This window comes from Dipodomys merriami, unplaced genomic scaffold, assembly GCF_024711535.1.
Source record: "Dipodomys merriami isolate MVZ:Mamm:240054 unplaced genomic scaffold, mDipMer1.0.p SCAF_5, whole genome shotgun sequence".
Classification (NCBI taxonomy): domain Eukaryota; kingdom Metazoa; phylum Chordata; class Mammalia; order Rodentia; family Heteromyidae; genus Dipodomys; species Dipodomys merriami.
The window spans coordinates 75,104,087-75,122,949 of NW_027206068.1; the positions used below are offsets into that span (position 1 = coordinate 75,104,087).

The window sequence follows — 18,863 nt, forward strand, 5'->3', positions numbered from 1 at the left end:
GCCTAGATGACCAAGAAGAAAGAATTCTCAGCTCTTCCTAGTCACATAACTTTCCCTGACTCTTGCCCCTCCCTCGTCCATATTTGCCCCACCCCACCCCCACCCTGTTAATCTAAGTAGGCCACTCTAGTTCCGTCCTCTTCCTGCAGAAGAGAACCTCACCCTTTTTTCCCCCTTCTGCTCTTGGCCATCCTAACCAACTTTCTCCTCAGCCACATCCTCCCTCTTTTCTGAAAACTGTCAGGGTCCCAGAAATGGTGAAAAGATTTCTTCTGGAGGTTCAACTCAGTGCTTTTGTCTCTCAAACCATCTCTGGTTCCAAGTCCCACATACAGGCAGACTGCTCTGCTTTGCTGAGGACCACTGCCTTGCCCCTTGTCTCTATCTCTGGGTAGATTCTTGGCTAGAAAATGTCCCTTGGTCCTCATCAGGGCCCTGGGAAACATGCCACCTGTGCATCCAGATCACCACAGTCCACAGCTCATCCCAGAGACAGTGTAGGACAGTTCTGTGGAAGGTGGCACTCACTGTGACAGGAGACATCATAGGTAAACGGTCTAAGGACATGCCACACAGGCTGCAGCCACCAGCACCGGGCACCCCCACACACACACATGGGGAATCCCTGAGCTGCAGGCCCCCACCTTGCTGGCTTCTTACCTCACCCTGTCCCTCCCCAGAGGGCGGAGTCCAACGGACTTCAAGAAGGAGTCAGGGGTCAGCACCTTAGAACAAAGGCTGGCGCAGCGGTCCGCAGGCACGGAGCACACAGGTGCGTTCCGATGGGGCGGACCGGGAAGGGAGGAGCGCAGAGAGGACAGGTGCGGGGTGGGGAGGGCCGCAGAGCGCAGGAGGCCCGAGCGAGCCACACAGGGTCCCGGGGCTTAGGAGGAGAGAGGAAGGAGAGGGCGGAAGGAGGGGACATGCTTCCCCTTTGCAGGGCAGGCTGACCGGCTGCCAAGTCTCCCCTTGTCCTGTGTGGCTCTGTGGCCCTCCCCCAACCCGCACGACTGCCACAGGAACATGCGCACAGAGGGCCTCTCCTGGGGAGCTCAACCCTGCATGTCCGCACATCCCCTTCCCGGATAAAGCAGAAAGGCACGTGGGTCTTCCTTCTCTCTCTGCCCACCCCCCAATTAGGAGGGCCCACCAGGAAAGGGCATCGTGGCTCCTTAAATGCAGAAAGGAGCAGGTGACATGGCTACACGCTGCAGGCCTGGAAACGGTGAAAGATGAATGGTCCAGAGGACTGGAGGGGGTGGGGAAGATGGACAGACCATGAGGACCCCCATGGGATACTCTAGTGGTGGCTGGCGTGATGCATGTGTCAAAGCCCAGGAGCTGCAGCCCCAGGAGCTGCACTCCAGCTCTGGACTCTGGACAGATAACGCTGTGTCAGCTGCAGCACCAGGGTCGAGCTGGCAATGCCCTTACCGGACAGGCCGGGGGAGGGGCAGGGGACACGCGGAAGGTCTCTGTGCCTTATGCTCCATCTTGCTGAGAAACCTAAAACTCCTCTGAACAAATCGAGGGACATTTAAAGCTACAAGAGCAACAGGGGTCTTGGTCCTGGAGCACTGTGGGAACTGAATGGGCTCATCTGAAGGAAGGACTTGGTTTGCAAGCCGTTAAATGTGGAACAGATGTTGGTATTTATCTGTATTGGCATCAGATGCATCATTTCATTTAATCTTTTTATAATATAATTTCTTTAAGATGTTAATTAGCATATGTGAGTTATGTAAGAAGGAGATCTCATTGTGACTTTTCCAGATGTGTATGTAATGTACTCAGATCAAACTCACCCTCTCTCTCTCTCTCTCTCTTTCTCCCCCTCATCCCATTTCCCCCTTCTTAAAACAATTTTAACAGGTTTCCTTGTTCTACTTTCATAGGCTCATGAGACGTCCTTCAATCATATCCACCCTCATTCATCCTCTCCCCTCTTACTAAGATGTGACTGTCTTCATTACAGCCTATTTTACTTTCCTGTCATCCTTTTTTATTTCTTTTAGTAGATAGTGAATGTACCAAGGTATTTTGCCATGGGGATTCACACATGGATCTCTTATAACTGAGCCCATCTAGCCTCATCGATTGCTCTCTCTTTCCCTCTCTCCTCCATGCCTTTATGGTTCAACAGCTGTCTTCATACACAGACACCATATATTTCAGCATTATCTGCCCTCCATTGTTATTTTCCTCTTTTCCCTTCCTCTCATTCTTCCAGTCACACAATCACATTCATATATTTTTAGGTCTAGCTATTATTTTTTAAAGCAAAAACATGCTGTCTTTCCTCTTTGAGCTTGGCTTAGCTTGCTCAGCATGATGCTGTCCAACACCATCTACCCTCTGCAAACCACATAATTTCATTTTGTTCTTTCTTTATGGATGACTAATATTCCATTGTATATATGTACCATATCTATTTTGTCCACTCATCCATTGACGACACCTCTGCTGATTCCACCAATTGGCTATGTGAACAGAGCTTCAACAAGCACGGGTATGCAAGCATTCTCTCATATGTTGATTGAGATTCCTATAGGTAGATGCCCCCCTCAAGGGTAAGGTAGATCTGTTTCTAGTTTTATATAATTGTGAAAATACTATACAGAGGGGTTACAATTACATGGGCAAGGTAATGAGTGCATTTCTTATCAAGCATTGTTGCCTCCTCCTTTGTTTCCCCTTACCATCCCTTCCCATCTCTCCCACACACACTCTCCCCGCCTCCCCCCCCCCCCATTTCTAATTTTTTAAGGAAGATCTGTACGGATTTCCATAGTGGTAACACTAGTTTGCATTCCTACCAACAATCTATAAGGTCCTTCCCACCCTCCATTTGTTGTTGTTTTCTTGATGATTATCATTCTGAATGGAGTGAAATGGAATCAATGTAGTTTTGATGTTTGCAACGTATTTCTATCTCCCTTCCCATCTGTCTTCATTCCTTTCCACTGCTCTTTAGCAAAAGCCCTTTTAATTGCAGGTTTAAAACTGGATGTAAAGCCTTTAAATGTGATTCGATTGAAATTGTGTGTCCATGCAAAAATAAATTTACATATATTAAAAGGGAAGGGCGCTGCCACTAGTGGCTCACAACTGCAATACTAGCTTCTCAGAAGGTTGATATCTGAGGGTCAAGGTTCAGGAAAGTCCAACAACTAGCAAAGAACTGCAAATGTTGCTGTGCCTCCAGTGGTAGAGCACCATCCTTGAGTGTAAAAGCTAAAGGACAGAGCCCAGGCCCAGAGTTCTAGACCCAGTACTGGCACACATGCACACACAAGTAATAATAATAATAATAAATTGAATTGAAAGAGCCAGAGGTTGGAGGCATGGCTCAGGTGGTAGAGCACCTGCTAATGAACATAAAGCTTCGTATAATGAGTCCCAGTCTCAGATAGGAAAATAAATAAAATTTTTAAAAATAAATTGCAAGAGCCAGGTGGTAGCTCCTGCCTATCATCCTAGCTACCCAGGAGGCTGAGATCTGAAGATTGTGGTTTGAAGCCAGTGTGGGCAGGAAAGTCCATGAGACTCTCATCTCCAATAAACTATCAGAAAAAGCTAGAAGTGGTGCTATGGCTCAAGTGGTAGAGCACCAGCCTTGAGCAGAAGAAGCTCAGGGACAGTGCCCAGTCCCTAAGCTCAAGCCCCAGGACTGGCAAATATAAATTTAAATATATATAAATTTTAAAAAATTGAAAGAGCCAAGAACAAGTGATCATACCTGGAAAATAAACCTAGCTACTTAGGAGGCTGAGATCTAGGATCAAGGTCCAAATTTAGCCTGGCCAAGCAAGTGTATGAGATTCTCATCTCCAATTAATCACCAAACAGCTGGAAGTGGAACTGTGGCTCAAGTGGTAAAGGACTAGCTACCCTTGAGCACAAAGGCTCAGGGACAGCACCATGGGCACACATATGCACATACACACACAAACACAAAGTGCAGTTTTGCTATCCGTACAATTGTACTTCACAGGCGCAATCACTCTGCAGCCTTCAGAGGGCAGAACCTGGGGCTCCCATAACTCACAGCGTCCCTGCTGAGGGATGGTTTGTCCTGCTGAGCTCATGTCCATAAAAGAACTAGACAAGGGAGTGTTTCTAGATAAGGAAGTCCACACCTGCAACTGTAAGAGGTTCACAGGCAAAGCAAGAGAACAGATGCACAGACCAGGGCGCAGACAGCACCGCAAACCATGTGTGGCTCCCCCTAAACCCAGTCCTTTGTTTCCACAAGGCTAAGGGACAGAGTACTCCAAGGTGCTGGTCTTGCAAGACATTAAGTCCCTCTCCTGTCTTCCAGAGTGATGGGTCAGGAGAGCCTGGCTCTGGGCTGGGTGGCCGCTGCCCTCCTGGTGCTGCCGATGGCGGTGGCAGAGCGTCCCCTCTGGATGCTGGAAGGCAAGGCTGGTGTGTTCGCGGACCTGAGCGCCCAGGAGCTGAAGGCTGTGCACAGCTTCCTGAGGTCCAGGAAGGAGCTGCGGCTGCAGCCTTCCACGGTGCCGACCATGGCCAAGAACTCGGTGTTTCTCATAGAGATGCTGCTCCCTAAGAAGAAGCGCGTGCTGAAATTTCTGGATAAGGGCAAAAGGCGGCCTGCCCGGGAAGCTCGTGTGGTCATCTTCTTTGGAGACCAGGAGCACCCCAATATCACTGAGTTTGCCGTGGGACCCCTGCCAGAGCCCTGCTCCATGAGGATGCTGCCCCCTCGGCCAGGACACCAGCCGTCCTGGGAGTCCAGACCCATCACCACTGTGGAGTACGACCTCCTCTATGCCATGGTGGAGGAGGCCACCAGGCCCCTGCACCAATTCTTCCTGGACACCACAGGCTTCTCCTTCCATAACTGCAGTGACCGCTGCCTGACCTTCACCGACGTGGCCCCCCGGGGCCTGGCGTCCGGCCAGCGCCGCAGCTGGCTCATCTTTCAACGCTTTGTAGAAGGCTACTTCTTGCACCCTACAGGGCTAGAGCTCCTGGTGGATCATGGGAGCCTGAACCCCGAGCACTGGACGGTGGAGCAGCTCTGGTACAATGGGAAGTTCTACCAGAGCCCGACGGAACTGGCGCAGAAGTATGACAGCGGAGAGGTGGACAAGGTGGTCCTTGAGGACCCGGTGCCCCAGGCCCAAGCAGCCGAGAGTGCAGAGGAGCTCCCCCTGTTCTCTTCCTACACACCCCGCGGGGACTTTCCCAGCCCCACCCGCACGGCTGGCCCACGCCTGGTCCAGCCGCACACGCCCCGCTACGTGCTAGAAGGCAACGCCGTCCTGTACATGGGCTGGAGCTTCGCCTTCCGCCTGCGCTCCTCTTCGGGGCTACAGATCCTGAACGTTCACTTCGGCGGGGAGCGTGTGGCCTACGAGGTGAGCGTGCAAGAGGCCGTGGCGTTGTACGGCGGCCACACACCCGCAGGCATGCAGACCAAGTACATCGACGCGGGCTGGGGCATGGGCACCGTCACCCACGAGCTGGCCCCCGGCATCGACTGTCCGGACACCGCCACCTTCCTGGACGCCTTCCACTACTACGATACTAATGACCCCGTCCGCTACCCCAGGGCCCTCTGCCTCTTTGAGATGCCCACAGGGGTGCCCCTCCGGCGGCACTTCGATTCCAACTTTAGAGGCGGCTTCACCTTCTACGCGGGCCTGACGGGCCAAGTGCTGGTGCTGCGAACCACCTCCACAGTCTACAACTATGACTACATCTGGGACTTCATCTTCCACCCCAACGGGGTGATGGAGGCCAAGATGCACGCCACTGGCTATGTCCACGCTACCTTCTACACCCCCGAAGGGCTGCGCTATGGGACTCGCCTGCACACCCACCTGCTGGGCAACATACACACCCACTTAGTGCATTACCGAGTCGACCTGGACGTGGCCGGTAAGAACAGTGGTCTGCTGGGTCAGCCATCCCACCCAAGCGATAACTTACACTCTGCAGGGGACGGCGTTAGAGCTTGGGCCACAACAGCAGGAGTGTTTGCTCAGCCTGCTCCTGCAAAACACGAAACTAAAGATTTAATGTAGCCCTAAAAAAAAATACTGGAACTAGCCAAGTGCCAGTGGCTCTATGATCCTAGCTACTCAGAAGGGCAGCCAAGTCTGTGAGACTCTTATCTCAATTTGCCTAACAAAAAGCCCAAACTGGAGGTGTGGCTTAAGTGGTAGAGCACCAGACTTGAGCAAAAAAAAAAAATTTCAAGTGAAAGCACAAGGCCTTGAGTTCAAGCCCGAGTACCTGCATGCCAGCATGTGCGCATGTGCACACACACAAACACACACAGTGCTGAAAGTAAATAACACCCAAGAATTTCCCAGGATGCTACTATCCTTGTCTTGGGACTAAGTAGAAAGGTGTACCTGGCGTGGGATTAGGGAAATGTCACTGCCTAGCACTCTGAGGTGGCATACGGGGCCTCTGGCTATTAGAGAAGAATGGCATGGTGTAATACCCAACATCAAATCCCAAAGCAGAGCACGCCCACCAGCCAGGACCCGATGATCAGCTTCCACCAGCCAGCCCCGCTCTCCCTCTGACCCAGAACACATAGGATCTGACGCCTGGAGAATGATGGGCTGCCCTTTCTGTAACGCTAAAAACACAGCAAATGAGCCAGACACCAGTGGCTTGCACCTGTGATCCTAGCTGCTCAGGAGGCTGAGATCTGAGGATTCACAGGCAGACCAGGCTGAAAAGTCTGTGAAACTCTTATATCCAATTAACAAGTACAAGTCTGAGGTGGAGGTGTGGCTCAAGTGGTAGGGCATCAGCTGTAAGTGAAAAAGCCAAGTCAGAGTATAGAGCCCTGAGTTCAAGCCCCAGTGCCGACACCAACACACACACACACACACACACACACACACACACACACACACACACACACACACACACACAAACCCATAAAACACCCACAACCCAGCCAACAGACTTGGGCCCAGCTCTTGAAAGAACCACCGAGCATTGCATTGAATCACCTCAGGTGCCCTGACACCATGAGCTAGCTGTCTTCTAGCGCCTCTGGCTTTGGTACTCTTAATGCTTCCCACGGCCCGCTCCGTGCTGCTCCCAGCACAGGCTTCTTGCTGGCAGTCGGCTGTGGTGTGTTCTAGAAGGGAGATCCCACAGAGTGGGAGGAGGTTTCAGTTCCTTCAGCTTCCAGTGTGATTTTTTTCACCCTCCTTTTCCCTGCCTGCCTGCCTCCAGGCACCAAGAACAGCTTCCAGACGCTACAAATGAAGCTGGAAAATATCACCAACCCCTGGAGCCCGAGACAGCAGCTGGTGCAGCCGTTCCTCAAGCAGAAGCGGTACCTCCACGAGCGCCAGGCCGCCTTCCACTACCAACAGGCTCTGCCCAAGTACCTCCTCTTCACCAGCCCCCAGAAGAACCCCTGGGGCCACACGCGCAGCTACCGCCTGCAGATCCACTCCATGGCGGAGCAGGTGCTACCTCTGGGCTGGCGGGAAGAACAGGCCATCACCTGGGCCAGGTGAGGAGAACGGAGGAGGCTGGACAGGGTGGGGCATCTATGTCTGTCTGTCCTTCTGTCCACCGGGCTCTGGCTCCACATATGTGAAGGGGACGTAGAGGCTGTTCACGGGGCTTGGGGCCCTGGGTTACCTACGGGCCTCGCAGCCTCCCGGGGGATATCCGCTCGTTCAGGGGATGCCCCCATCATCCATCTGGGACCACCTTTCCCCCAGAGCAACCCGGCTTCTCCCTGGCCCGGCAGGTACCCCCTGGCAGTGACCAAGCACCAGGATTCTGAGCAGAGCAGCAGCAGTATCTACAATCAGAACGACCCCTGGCATCCCCCTGTGGTCTTTGAGGAGTTTCTTCGGAACAATGAGAGCATTGAAAATGAGGTACTGCTTGGTCCCTGCCCCTACCCTCCTTGGGCCTCTTCTCCAGCAGAATTCTAACCAGCCTCCACCTGGACCCATGCTGGTCCAGTGTGGCTGGCAGCGTGGAGGGAAGCTCAGAGCTCGCGGCAGACCTGAGCACCTCTTTAAAATGGGGCTGAGGGGAATTGCAAGGCTGAAACTCCGCCCCCCACAGTCACCGCCCCGCCCACTCACGCCAGCCTCCTCCCACAGGATTTGGTGGCCTGGGTGACGCTGGGCTTCCTGCACATCCCCCACTCGGAGGACATCCCCAACACGGCCACACCCGGGAACAGCGTGGGCTTCTTGCTCCGGCCTTTCAATTTCTTCCCAGAGGACCCCTCCCTGGCGTCCAGAGACACTGTGATCGTGTGGCCCCGAGACAAGGGCCCCAACTTTGTCCAGCGATGGCTCTCTGAGGACAAGGACTGCCTGGCGCCTCCTACTTTCAGCTACAATGGGACCTACAAGCCTGTTTGAGGGGGGTGGGCCCCGATCCTGTCAGAAAGCCAGAGACCCTCCCCACTCCCCGCCCTGTCCCCCATCCCCGCCCACAAGGCAGACAATAAACCCTTCCACTCCCAGCCCTGCCTGCCATGCTGCTTCTGGGGGGCCAAGGGAGGGCGTGGCCACACAGATGGGAGAGCATCGAATTCGGCCGCAGGCTCCATCTGTATTTAAAAGACCCTTCACTTCCTGAGTAGCGTGGTTTTGCTTCTTTGTCACCAGTGGGCCTCAGACTCCACATTCTTCCCTCTGAGTGTCTGTTGCTGTTGCTCTCCAGGCCTTTGGCTATAGTCACCTACCTCTCCACCTCTGGTGATGAGGCTCTGATGTGATGAACTGAGCAGAGCTGCTGACGCTGGAGAACCAGGAAGACCCGTCGCGGAAGACCATCGAGTGCCCCCTGAAATGTCCCTGACGCCGGCGCTGTGCTGGTGGGGCCCCGAGTGCACTCACTGCCACCCATGCATGGCCCAGAAGACTAGGGCCACTTGCTGTTAACTGGCCAAGAAACTGGACCCTGGCAGGGGGGAAGGAGGAGGCTGTTGCCCTATACTCCTCCCAAACCCTCATCACCCGGTGAGCAAGCTTGCATTCTACCCCTTTCAAGGTTCACCTAGCACCTTGACAGCGCTTTAGCCCTAACTGCCACGGCCACCTGGTTACCTAGTTCCGCTTACAGGAGTTCCTGGGTATACCAGATGACACCTGTGGGCCTGTGAGATCAGGGCCCCTCTGTTCTTCCTGTGGCCCACTGCAGCAGGAAGGGAAATCATCAAAACGCAGCCCCCACATCTGAAGAGTGGGCAAGGGATATCGCCTCTCCCCTGCCCGCCGCCATCTTGGCCTCTGCTGGTGGTGCTTGGTGACAGTTCCCGGCTTGGCTGCCTGCCTCTTGTGCTCTTCTCCACATTCTACAGACCATTTCCTCCCTGTGTGCAGGCTCCGCTTCCTGACGCAGGGGAAGACACGTGTCCCCATCCCATCTATTGAAACTATACTAGAGGATCTTTCTATCCAGGGCATTTAGACAAGAAAAAAAAAAAACTTTAATAACTAGATTAGGAGAAAAAAAAAAAAGATGACTTGCTGTAGTGCATGGTGCATCCTAAGAAATCAAGTTCAGCAAGGTTACAGGATACAAAACCAGTATACAAAACACAATTGCCGCTGGAAGCTGGTGGTGCACGCCTGTCATCCTAGCTACTCAGGAGGCTCAGATCTGAGGACTGAGGTTTGAAGCCAGCCTCAGGGAAGGAAGGTTCATGAGAATCTTATCTCCAATGTAACACATGTGTGCATGCACACACACACCCCTCAGGTGGAGCTGTGGCTCAAGTGGTAGTGTTAAGCACAAAAAGCCTAGGGACAGTGCTCAGGCCCTGAATTCAAGCCCTAGTACTTGCACAAAAAATCCTCACCTCAGTTATATTTCCATACTACAATAATTAGCAACACAAAAATAAAAATGTTTAATCCCCTCTTCAAAAACATCAAAATAGGGGCTGGGAAGGTGGCTTAGTGGTAGAGCGCTTGCCTTGCATACATAAGGCCCTGGGTTCGATTCCTCAGCACCACATAAGCAAAAAGAAAAAAGCCAGAAGTGGCACTGTGGCTCAAGTGGTAGAGTGTTAGCCTTGAGCTGAAGAGCTGAGGGACAGCGCCCAGGCCCAGAGTTCAGGCCCCACGACCGGACCCCCCAAAAAAAAATCAAACTAAACAAGACACTTAGGAATACATTTTTTAAATGAAGTACAAACTTTGTACTCTGATAATTATACAACATGGGCTAAAGAAATTAAAGGATATGTAATCTATAGAAAGACATCCACGCTCCTGATCAAAACACTCAAAGTTATTAGATAGCAATCCATCCAATCTCAATGTGTGGTATGACCTCTACCAAAGACTCAGCTGCGTTGTTCATAGAAATTAATAAGCTAAAAATCCTAAGGAAATTCAAGGGACCCACAGTTGTCCAAAGGATCCTGACAAAGAACAAAGCTGAACCATCAGCATTCCTAAATTTGTTACAGAATCAAGACAGTGAGGGACCAGCCAGAGTGCAGACATAGATCAATGCAGACAGCCCTGGGGCCAGAAATAAACCTCACATTTAAAGGCAATTGATTTTTTTTTGTTATAAGAGCACCAAAATAAGCCAATGGAGAAAGGATGGCCTTTTCAATCAACCAGATATCCCCCTATGAAAGAATGGGGTTGAAACTCAATTTTATGTCATATATAAAATTGTCTCAAAATGGATCAAAGACCTAACTGTGCAGCTTAAACTCTTGGAATAAAATGGAAGTGTAAATCTTCATAGACTCAGGCTAGACAATGGTTTCTGAGCCATGACATCAAAAAACACAGATATAAACTAAAAATAGATACATAAATTTCATCAAAATTTAAAAACTGCTGAGTGTGATAGTTCATGCCTATAATCTCAGCTATTTCGAAGACTGAGATCAGGAGAACTGTGGTTCCAGGTCAGTCCAATCAAAACAACAACAAAAAAGTTCATGAGAATCCATCTCAACAACTACCACAACAAAAATCAAGGGTGTGGTGGGATACACCTGTAATCCTGGCTATGGCAGGAAGGGTAAAGTAGGATTGTGGTCCAGGGCAGCCCAGGCAGAAAGTGAGACCTTATCACGAAAATAACGAGAGTACAAAGGACTGGAGGTGTGGCTCATAGGACAGAGTGCCAGCCTACCAAGTGCCCAGCCTACAGCTCAAACCCCAAACCTCAAAAATAACAAAGCTTTTATAGTCCAAAGGGCACTGTAAAAAAAAAAAAAAACAGAGCAACTCACAGAACGAAGGGAATAATTGCAAATCATAAATCTGACCAGGTTCTTGCACCTAGAACATATAAAGAACTCTTACAACTCAGTGGCAAAATAGCAGCCATCCAATTTTAAATGAACCAAGTATCTGAATAAGCATTTCTCCAAAGAAGATACATAAGTGACCCCCTCACCTCCTCCAGGGGCCATTACTTAAAAAACAAAACAAAACAAACAGCTAACAGCACACATTGGTAAGAATATTGGGAAAGTGCCAATGCGAAACCTTGGTGATCGATGGGAGGATAAAATGTTACAAGCACTTTGGTGAAGAGTCAGGTAAGTATTCCAACTTTAGACACAGGGTGATCATATAATTCAGGAATGCTGCCCAAGAAAAACTTAAAAGTGTGTCCATGCAAAAATGTTCATAGCAATAGTATTTCCAATAGTCAAAAATGTCAACACAAATGTCCAACAGCTGCTGAAGAAGCCAGATGTGGAATATCCAGACAGTGGAACATTATTCTGCAATGAAAATGGATAGAGTACTATATAATCCACAGCCTGGCTGAGCCTTGAAAGCATTACAGTACATCAAAGAAGGTAGATGGAAAATGCCACATCTCATAGGAGCCTACGTACAGTAAATGTCTATGGCAGGCAAACCCATCGAGACAGCACAATAAGTAGTGGTTACTAGGGTCTCAGAGGGCGGGGTAGGGGACTTCTCTTGAAGTTGATTTTTTAAAATATTCTAAAGCAGATTGTGGTGATGGATACACAATTCTGTGGCTGAAAGTCATTAAACTTACACTTTCAGAGAAAAAACTGCAGTATGTGAATTATATCTCAAAAGAGCGGTTTGGTTTGTATGCATGTGTGGTGTGTGTGTGTGTGTGTGTGTGTGTGTGTGTGTGTGTGGTGTGTGGTGTGTGTGTGTGTGTGTGTGTGTGTGTGTGTGTGTTGTTTGGGGTTTAAACTCTGGGCTTGGGCACTGTCCCTGAGCTTTTTTTTTTTTTTTGCTCAGTGCTAGCATTCTAACATTTGAGCCACACCTTCACTTATAGCTTTTTTTTAAAAAGTTTATTAGAGATTGAAACAGTCTTATAGACTTTCCTGCTTGGGCTGGCTTTGAACTGCAATCCTTAGATCTCAGCTTCCTAGTAGCTAAGACTATAGGTATGAGCCACTAGAGCCTGGCAACAAATTCAGGTTTTTAAGTTAATAAAAACTAGAGCTGGAGGTGTGGTTCGTGTGGTAGAGCCCTGCCTGGGAAGCATAAGGCCCTAAATTCAAACCCCAGTCCTACAAGAAAGAAAAAAGCTGACTAAAATGATCAAAACTAAATAACGTCTATCATCTATACCAATATCCATATTCTTTTTTTCCAGCATATATTCTTTTTTTGGGGGGGGGTCTGGTCGTGGGGCCTGAACTTGGCCTGGGCACTGTCCCTCAGCTCTTCAGCTCAAGGCTAGCACTCTACCTCTTGAGCCACAGCGCCACTTCCAGCTTTTTTCTTTCTGCTTATGTGGTACTGAGGAATTGAACCCAGGGCCTCAGGCATGGAAGGCAAGCGCTCTACCACTGAGCCACATTCCCAGGCCCTCCAGTGTATATTGTTTATACAGGGGAAAACTTCATTGTTACATCTCCACAGATCTACACTGCATCCCAACAAATCTCATCCTTGACATCCATGTTCTAGTAATGGCATTGTATAGTCCAGCTTATACCAAGTGTCTTAACTTAGGCTGCCTAGACTGGCTGGCTCTTGACCAACAGAACGTGGCCCTCACAGCTCCAGTGGCTAGAAGCTCCGGCCAAGGCACCAGCAGAGTCAGCACCTGGGAACGCCAGATTCCTGGTTTCCAGACACCCCGTCTTCTGGCTGTGTCCTCACAAGGCAGGAGAGACAAGAGCTCTCCGGGCTGTCTTCTGTAGGGACGCCCTCCTGATCTAATCCTCCCCAAAGCCCCCACCTCCAGATGCTGACATTTGATGGTTTATCTCTAAATACATGATTTTAGGGGAACACAAACTTTTCTCCATCACAAGATGACCCCATCAGCAGACTCCAGGGGTGGGTGGGTCGGTCCCCCACAATCCATACTCTTTTAATTTATTGTTTCAAAGCTAAAAACTTTTCTTGCTGGATGCTGGTAGCTCACATGTAAACCTAGCTACTCAGGAGGCTGAGATCTAAGGATAGTGGTTCAAAGCCAGCCCACACAGACAAATCTGAGAGATTCTTATCTCTAATTAACCAGGAAAAAAAAAAAAAAAGCCTAAAGTAGAGCTGTGGCTAAACTGATAGCCCACCAGTCTTATGCTAAAAAGCTAAGAACATAAGGCCCTGAATTCAAGCCCCAGTAACAGAACAAAAGGAAAAAAATAGCTCAAGCAAAGAGGAAAACTGCCTCTTTTCTCTGCAAACTGTTTCAAAGGCACATACATTAATACCGAGGTGAGACTTCACCAGCTCTCCACTCCCTCATACAAAATCCGGATTCTAATGACAGAAACAGCACCAACTAACCCAGAAACTGCTATTTTGTTTAAAAAAAAAAAAAAAAAGCAAAGACTATGAAGATGGAAAGAGAAATGAAGCACTCGTCATTAATCTGAAGAGCTCACATTAATGTTTATAAATACATACCAGATAAATACAAGTGTATGTACCCATGTGTTTTGTTTTTTTTTTCCCTCAGTCGTGGGGCTTGAACTCTGGGCCTGGGCGCTGTCCCTGTGCTCTTCAGCTCGAGGCGAGCACTCTACCACTTGAGCCACAGTGCCACTTGTACCCATGTGCTGTAAGGATGCATGTGAGTTCATGGACATCTGTCATATTTTGGACTACTCCTGCCCTTCCTGCCACGCCACCCAGTCATCCCCCATTTATTTCTGTCCCATATTGTCTCTGCAGAAGAAAATGTGCTCCTCAGAGAGACGGCGGGCTGCATGCTAGGGGGCGCCCCTGAGCCCACCCCGCCGCAGCTGCCTTGGCCCACAGCTGGACCGCTGGTCCAGATCAGGACCCCTGGGGCGCTTCTGGGGGTGGGAGGATGGAAGGCTAGGGACAGATTGGGCTCTGACCTGCCCTCCTGCAGCCTGCGTCTTCTCCCAAGCCCCCTAGTGTTTACAAGCTTTATTGCATTCCCAAACTTCCTCCCCTGGCTCTACTGCCCCTTCCCCAGCAGGGCCTCCATCTCTTTGCAACACGTCTTTGTGGGGTGAGGGCCAGAGGGTCGATCCTGAACACAGAGAGAGAACAGGGGAGGCAGGGAGACTGTATTCCAACAGCACAGAGCTATCCAACAGTGTGGCAGGTCAGCGGAAGTGTGTGCGCACAGACCAGTCGGCACACAGCAGGTGTGCGTACACCTTCTCTGCAGTCCTGTCATCCTCGTCACGGTGGGGGAGACAGGAGGCCGCTCCTGCTGCCTGGCCATCACAGCTACTCAGCCTGCCTCCCACCTGCAAAACTCTGTAGGCTCCAAGTTCAAGTGAACCCAGGTCCCTGAGTCACACACTTACAGGGTGAGCCTGGGAGTTTACATAGCAACAGTCCCGTTGTACGATCCGCCACCCTCTACCCTCCCCCTCCCCCTTCCCCTCCCCCTTCTCCTCCCCCTTCCCTCTCCCCCACCCCCACCCCCCGGCCCAGCTCCTGCCTGGCAAGTCCTACACCCTGAAGACGCATTGATTCCCTGCCTGAAGATGCATTCTGGTCCCTCTCCGAGCTGAGAAGCAGGGAACAGAGCCGCGGGGCCCCGTCTCTAGCCCAGAGCTGACCACCTCCCCCATGCAGTGCACCCCTCCGTGTTCCAGCAGCGGGAGGAGGGGAGGGTCCCAGGATGGGACTGATGCTACTCCCTGTGTGCTGTTTAGAAGGTGAGGTGTCCAGGGGACCCCATGTTTACCTCATTGACGAGGGAGACATCCTCTCCCCTAAAGATGCCAGACAGATGTGACAGACACATGGGGGGGGGGGATGGAGGGCACTTGGAGCCAGGTAAGCCTGCAGGGCTGGGGGCTGCAGGCTGGGGAGGGGAGCAAGAGGGCAGTGTCCCCCTTGGGGTCCCCCAGGATGTGACTGGCTTCTTTGAATAGTTCGCAGACAGGCAAATAAGTACGCAGCTATGAGGTTGGGGGCCAGGTGGAGTGCAGTGGACAAGGAGAACTCTCTTCTGATGGGTTTGGGGGGCACACTGGGGAAAGCCTTGGGGCCCTATTCTACTCAAAGACGTGAAGACAGAACACAGGAATGCAGAGTTCACAGGATGCAGGGGATGAGGAGCTTCGTGCCCTCAGCTAGTCCCTAAACTCTGAAAAAAAAGAAAAAAAAGAGAGAAGGAAAAAAACCCAACTATTCAGCGATCGAATCCTTGGATCACAGTGAGAAGCTGGGAATCTGCTTGGGCTTGTGCTCAAGTGTGGATTTGTTCAATTACTTCTTGGCTCCCAATTGTTCCTGCAGTAGCCCAGTCCGCCAGGCCCAGGCTCCAGCCCGGCCAGCTGCACTCCGGTGAACTCCCTCCTCCTCTCCCCTGCCTTTTATGCTTCTCTCCTTTTCTCTTTTTCTCTTCTCTCAAACAGGACAAGACATAATGCACTCATAAATTGATATGCTGAATTGGAACCCTTTTGTATGACTGAAGACTATTTTAAACAAAACCGAAAACACGAGAGGACAGCAGAGACACAGATGCACACAAAGGTCCTGGGGAACATGGAGCCAGAGGCTCCATGGGATTACCTGGCCAGCCAGAAGCTGGGAGCCCCAGGGGACACGGGGAGTGGTCCCCCCACCTCTATGCTGAGGGTTCCATTCTCAGAACCCAGAGGTAATTCCTCCCCACTGGGCGGGGCTTTTGATTTGTTTGTTTTGTTTCTTGGGAAAGGTGTCCATGTTGGGACTTGAACTCAGGGCCTGGGCATTGTCTCTTAGCTTTTTCCCTCGAAGCTGATGCCACCATTTGAACCACACCTCCATCTCCTGGTTTTTGGAGATAAGAGTCTTAGGGGCTTTCTCACCGAGGCTGATTCCCAACCTTGATCGGGATGACAGGCGTGAGCCACCTATGCCAGCTACACTCCTGTTGCTTTAAGGGACCAGGTTGTACCCGCGTGAGGAGGCCGCTGCCACGGGAAGCTAACGTGGCACCCGCGCCATGAGGGCAGCCTGGCAGGCGCGGATGGCAGGGGCGGAGTCAAGGTCACCATGGCCCTTCCCGCCTCCAGGTTCCAGGATGCCCCAGAAACGTGTGCACACCCGTGCCTAGCAACAGGGCCTGCGTGTGCACACCTGCCGTGAAAAGCTGGGGCCTGTGCGAGCAAGGGGGGACATCATGGCCGGCCTCACTGGCCCCCTGAGGGCATCTGAAGTACAGGAAGGAGCCAGGTGCTGGTGGCTGGTGCCTGTCATCCTAGCTACTCAGGAGGCTGAGATCTGAGGATCAGGGTTTGAAGCCAGCCCAGACAGGAAAGTCCATGCGACTCTTAGCTCCAATAAACCACTCAGAAAACCAGAAGTAGTGCTGTGGCTCAAGTGGTAGAGTGCTCTCCTTGAGCTGAAGAGCTGAGGGACAGCGCCCAGACCCAGAGTTCAAGCCCCACAACCAACAAAAAAAGAAGTACAGGAAGGAAGGAGATCTCGGGACAACTGACCTTACCCTCCTCCAGGCAAGGTCCTGCGGCGTGGGGTCAGGATGCACGGGGAAGAGAGGAACCATTTTGAACTGGATGTCAGAGAGCAGTAAATAGGTGAGGGGCATCACTACCATCATCGTCATCATCATCATCATCATCATCATCAAAATGTATGCCAGTGAGGAAGGAAGACCGAGGGGAACACAGGCACGGGGACCTGCTCCGGGCACACAGGGGCCAGGCATGCCAGCCTGGACAGAGAAGAGAAGGTCCCAGCAGCAGGACACACAGAGCTGCGAGCAGCAGGGCAGGGGGAGGCAGGGACGAGGCAGCGGCCTCCGCTGCACTCTGCCCCGCCCCTGCTCTGTGCACGGCTTCAGGAGCCTGTGGTCCCAGACACCGCAGTCGTGGTGCTCTGGGGAGGGCCAGCCCGCACCCAAAGCCACGCCCAGAGGTGAAGTGTCCAGAAGTCCCCACCCATCCTCTGGGGTGACATGTGTCCCACATGGCCAGCCTTCCGGAGCCCGGGCTGCCCGGGCATCTCTGCTCATGTCTGGGTGTGGACAGGAAGAAGGAGAAGCCTTGTTCCACTCACAGCCGCCCAGGATGGAAATGCTGGCAGGTACCTGAGGCCAGGCGTGAGGGCAGAGGTCAACGAGGCCCCGGGCGGGGCTCAGGGAGAAAAGAGACATCAAGCCTTACACACACACACACACACACACACACACACACACACACACACACACACACACACACACACGCGCCCCCAAGTGATCTTGCAGAGGTCCACAGAGACCCCAGCCAGACTCACTCACCAGTCTCCCTGCAGCCCCGACCTCCTTCCTGTGTAAAACACAATGTGATTTTGCGTGTGGCCGCCCCGATGCCCAGTGGAGATGTAACTGGCAAAGCTGCCAGAGCTGGGTCCGTTTCCCTAAGAATGAGGAAGCCAGACAAGGAGCAGACCCGGAGCCCAGGACTTTCAGAGGCCTGGCAGGGAGGGAAGAGGTCATCTGGCCACAGCCCCACCTCCTTGGCCCCAGAACACTGCTTGGCCTCAGCAGGGACCAGATTCTCCAACTACTGCTCCCTACACAGAAATGGAGGGGCAGAGTGAACAAATGCAGCAGTGGTACTCAGTGGACACGATGTCGAAAATGACACAACTTGTGGGTGGGAACAGGAGGAAAAAATGGGAAGAGAGCGAGGGATAGGGGGACGTGGTCCAACAAGTCATTACCCGACTTGTGAACCCAGAGCCTCTCTGCCCATCACCTCTATAACAGCACTTTATTTATTTTTATTGTGAAAATACTGTACAGAGGGGTTACAATTACATGGGCAAGATAATGAGTACATTTCTTATCAAGCATTGTAGCCTCCTCCTTTGTTTCCCCTTCCTATCTCTTCCCATCCCTCCTCCCCCCACCTCCCCACCCAATCCTCCTCCCCGCCCCCACCAAAGTTGTAAAGTTCATTTTCGGCATAACGACTTGTACATCTCATCGTTGCAACGGGTCCACCTGTATCCCTATTTAAACGATTTGTTTTTCCCCTTCCCCTCCACAAATTATACCGACATCAAATACAGTGAAAGCAGGGGTTATACCGTAGGGGAGGGACATACAAAGCAACAAAGATTTAATCTTATAAATGTGTTAGAAACAATCACATGAAAGAAAAAGACATTTGAATACCTATCTTAGGGCTCATTTCCCTAACATCAACTTATCTGACCTTTTCTGCTTGACTCAGACATATACTAGTTATTGCAAATAAGGGAGACCATGGGACCTATGTTTCTTTGGGCCTGGCTTACTTCACTTAATATAATTTTTTCCAAGTCTTTCCATTTCCTAACAAATGGGGCAATGTCATTCTTTCTGATGGAGGCATAGAATTCCATTGTGTATATATACCACATTTTCTTGATCCATTCATCTACTCAGGGGCATCTGGGTTGGTTCCATATCTTAGCTATGGTAAATAATGCTGCAAT

At 51.2% G+C, this 18,863-nt stretch overlaps 1 protein-coding gene across 2 annotated transcripts; it reads left to right on the plus strand.

The window, feature by feature from the left end:
* Window positions 1–693: 693 nt before the first annotated feature.
* On the plus strand, window positions 694–8,494 carry Aoc1 (amine oxidase copper containing 1). Of its 2 annotated transcripts, none has more exons than XM_069997063.1 (5): window positions 694–772; window positions 4,322–5,907; window positions 7,231–7,516; window positions 7,760–7,892; window positions 8,124–8,494. In XM_069997063.1, the coding sequence occupies exons 2-5, from the start codon at window positions 4,326–4,328 to the stop codon at window positions 8,388–8,390; spliced, it is 2,268 nt and encodes a 755-aa protein (XP_069853164.1). In that variant the 5' UTR covers window positions 694–772; window positions 4,322–4,325; the 3' UTR covers window positions 8,391–8,494. The 2 variants fall into 2 exon arrangements, with proteins under 2 accessions (XP_069853164.1, XP_069853163.1); XM_069997062.1 differs by lacking the exon at window positions 694–772 and adding an exon at window positions 2,403–2,509.
* Window positions 8,495–18,863: the final 10,369 nt, after the last annotated feature.